The following is a 1,946-nucleotide window of genomic DNA, read 5'->3' as shown; positions in this document are numbered from 1 at the left end:
TTTCCGAACCAATCAAAAAACAATCTAAAAACAAACCGAACCACCATCGGTTCCTACAAGGGGGCATAATACAATTACCTGACCGAAAACGATCTCGGTATCAGGAACCAAACCAAATACCCGAATATCCAAGCTTATGCTGGATCGAGTCATTTTGGGGAAAGAAAAGTCCCTACTTTACTGTCCAACACTTGCCAAAGTTGAAATAAGAGGCCCATATACAGAAAACACAAAACGAATTCAACAAACGCAATCCCTTGATACCTGTATTTATATATCAAGAACTTCGACAAGCAAGACATCCTGTAATTCACTCTTTCAAGACATCCTGTAATTCACTTCTGAGACGCATTATACGCTCTCACGCTTTATTCATACAATAGTAAAAGGTAAACACTACTCGGTATCTATGTAAAGATACTTTTTATATAAACGTATTTTCTTTTTGGAAATTTGTTACTTTCGTAAGTAGTGTTTTTATTTTATTTTACTGGTTCCCTGAGATGGGAGCATCACGGCCTCTCTTGAAATCATCCCAGCCTTTGACCCAAGGCTGTCCAGCTTCTGCACGCGTCTTTGGTGCTGCATGCTTGTTCAGATTCGTCATGACTTTCTTGTGCAACGCCAAGAATACCTTTATTCATTACAACCAAATGATTGATTTAAGTCATTGGCTACTTACTTATGCTTTCTAAGACATTGGAGGATATATCATGAGGGTTGAGCTTACCGGATTTGAGCTCACTATCTCCGGAGGTTGTTCCTGACCAGTTAACCATTTCCAAAGATCAGGGTTTTCCTGCACAGAGCCAAAACCACTATTATAAAAAAAAAAAGAAGTTATGTTCAAGAAAGTATTTGAGGCCACTATGAATCAAATCGTGTTTTCATCATCTGCTCTTAGAAAATCCATACTCTTGTGTATGTTCTCTAATGATATTAATACAGGGAAACCATTTAACAATTGACAAACATCATTTTGAGATTATCATGTAAGAAGTTACAAAAACTCTCTCAAAATAATTTGCAGTTACATATATACACAAGAGGATTATATACGGAATCTGAGATGTGAAATATCCAGATAATAAAGACATACCAAATCGAGGACATGAATTAGGGATTTAACGGTGTTCTCGTCCATGGAATTGACATTCTCTTCAACCCAGTTCCCCAAAACAAGATCAAGTTCCAGAAACCCTCGTTGCTTGCTGATAAGCTAGCAGTTCCCTTAGCATTTGCTCAGAGAAGGTCGAGGTCGAAGAGACAGAGAAGTGGCTGAAGTGAAGAAGAGAAGAGATGGAGGAAAGACTCTAAGTGAGAGAGAGGGTCTTAATAATTATGTTAAGTCATTTGAGTTAAGCGTTGTCGTTTTGGTATTCCTTTAGGCTTACTTAAGTCGAGTTATGTGTGTGAGAAACATTATCAAAACAATTAATCAAAATATCTATTTTCTCATCTTATCTTCTCTCTCCTCTCCCCTTTCTGTCACGAGATAAACCCTAATCTTCAGGGTTTTATCAGGTTTCGAACCAGATGATTGACCTGTTTCCGTCGTCATCGGAGTTCACTTTCGAAAGCTTTCAGAGAACGACTCCTCTTTTTGTTTTTCTCGTCAAAGGACTGTTTTTGTTCTTCGCTTAACCGTTCCACTTATGGGCCTCAATATACATATGGGCTTTTATCGTTGTTGCATCAGTGATATTCAGCCCATGACGTAGATTAGCCTTCTAGTAATAAGCGAGTCACTCGAACAAACTACAGAACTTTATATACGCTTTTGTGTTATAAAAGAACTGGAATTTATTTGTATCGCAGGAATTTAAATGAGGGCGAAATTTTATACCCGTAGAAAGAAATAACACTGATACAGAGAGAGAATAGAAGATAAGTGTTTTTTAAGGTGTGTTCTTACAAATGATCGAAATCAATCATATATATAGAAA

General features: G+C 37.3%; 1 protein-coding gene across 1 annotated transcript in view; it reads right to left on the bottom strand.

Annotated features, from left to right (window-relative positions):
* Positions 1–239: 239 nt before the first annotated feature.
* Positions 240–1,946, bottom strand: part of LOC106337983 (succinate dehydrogenase assembly factor 2, mitochondrial-like) — a 13,130-nt gene continuing 11,423 nt past the window's right edge. Inside the window, exons 2-4 of the mRNA XM_013777065.1 lie at positions 1,100–1,219; positions 731–799; positions 240–634 (exon numbers count right to left, since the gene is read on the bottom strand). Coding sequence (XP_013632519.1) covers positions 488–634; positions 731–799; positions 1,100–1,219 — 336 coding nt within the window. The 3' untranslated portion in view covers positions 240–487. The remainder of the gene's footprint in view (positions 635–730; positions 800–1,099; positions 1,220–1,946) is intronic.

The sequence above is a fragment of the Brassica oleracea genome, chromosome C4 (assembly GCF_000695525.1).
Source record: "Brassica oleracea var. oleracea cultivar TO1000 chromosome C4, BOL, whole genome shotgun sequence".
Lineage (NCBI taxonomy): Eukaryota > Viridiplantae > Streptophyta > Magnoliopsida > Brassicales > Brassicaceae > Brassica > Brassica oleracea.
Note: the sequence above shows the minus strand (reverse complement) of the source record. Positions and strands in the feature narration are given on the sequence as shown.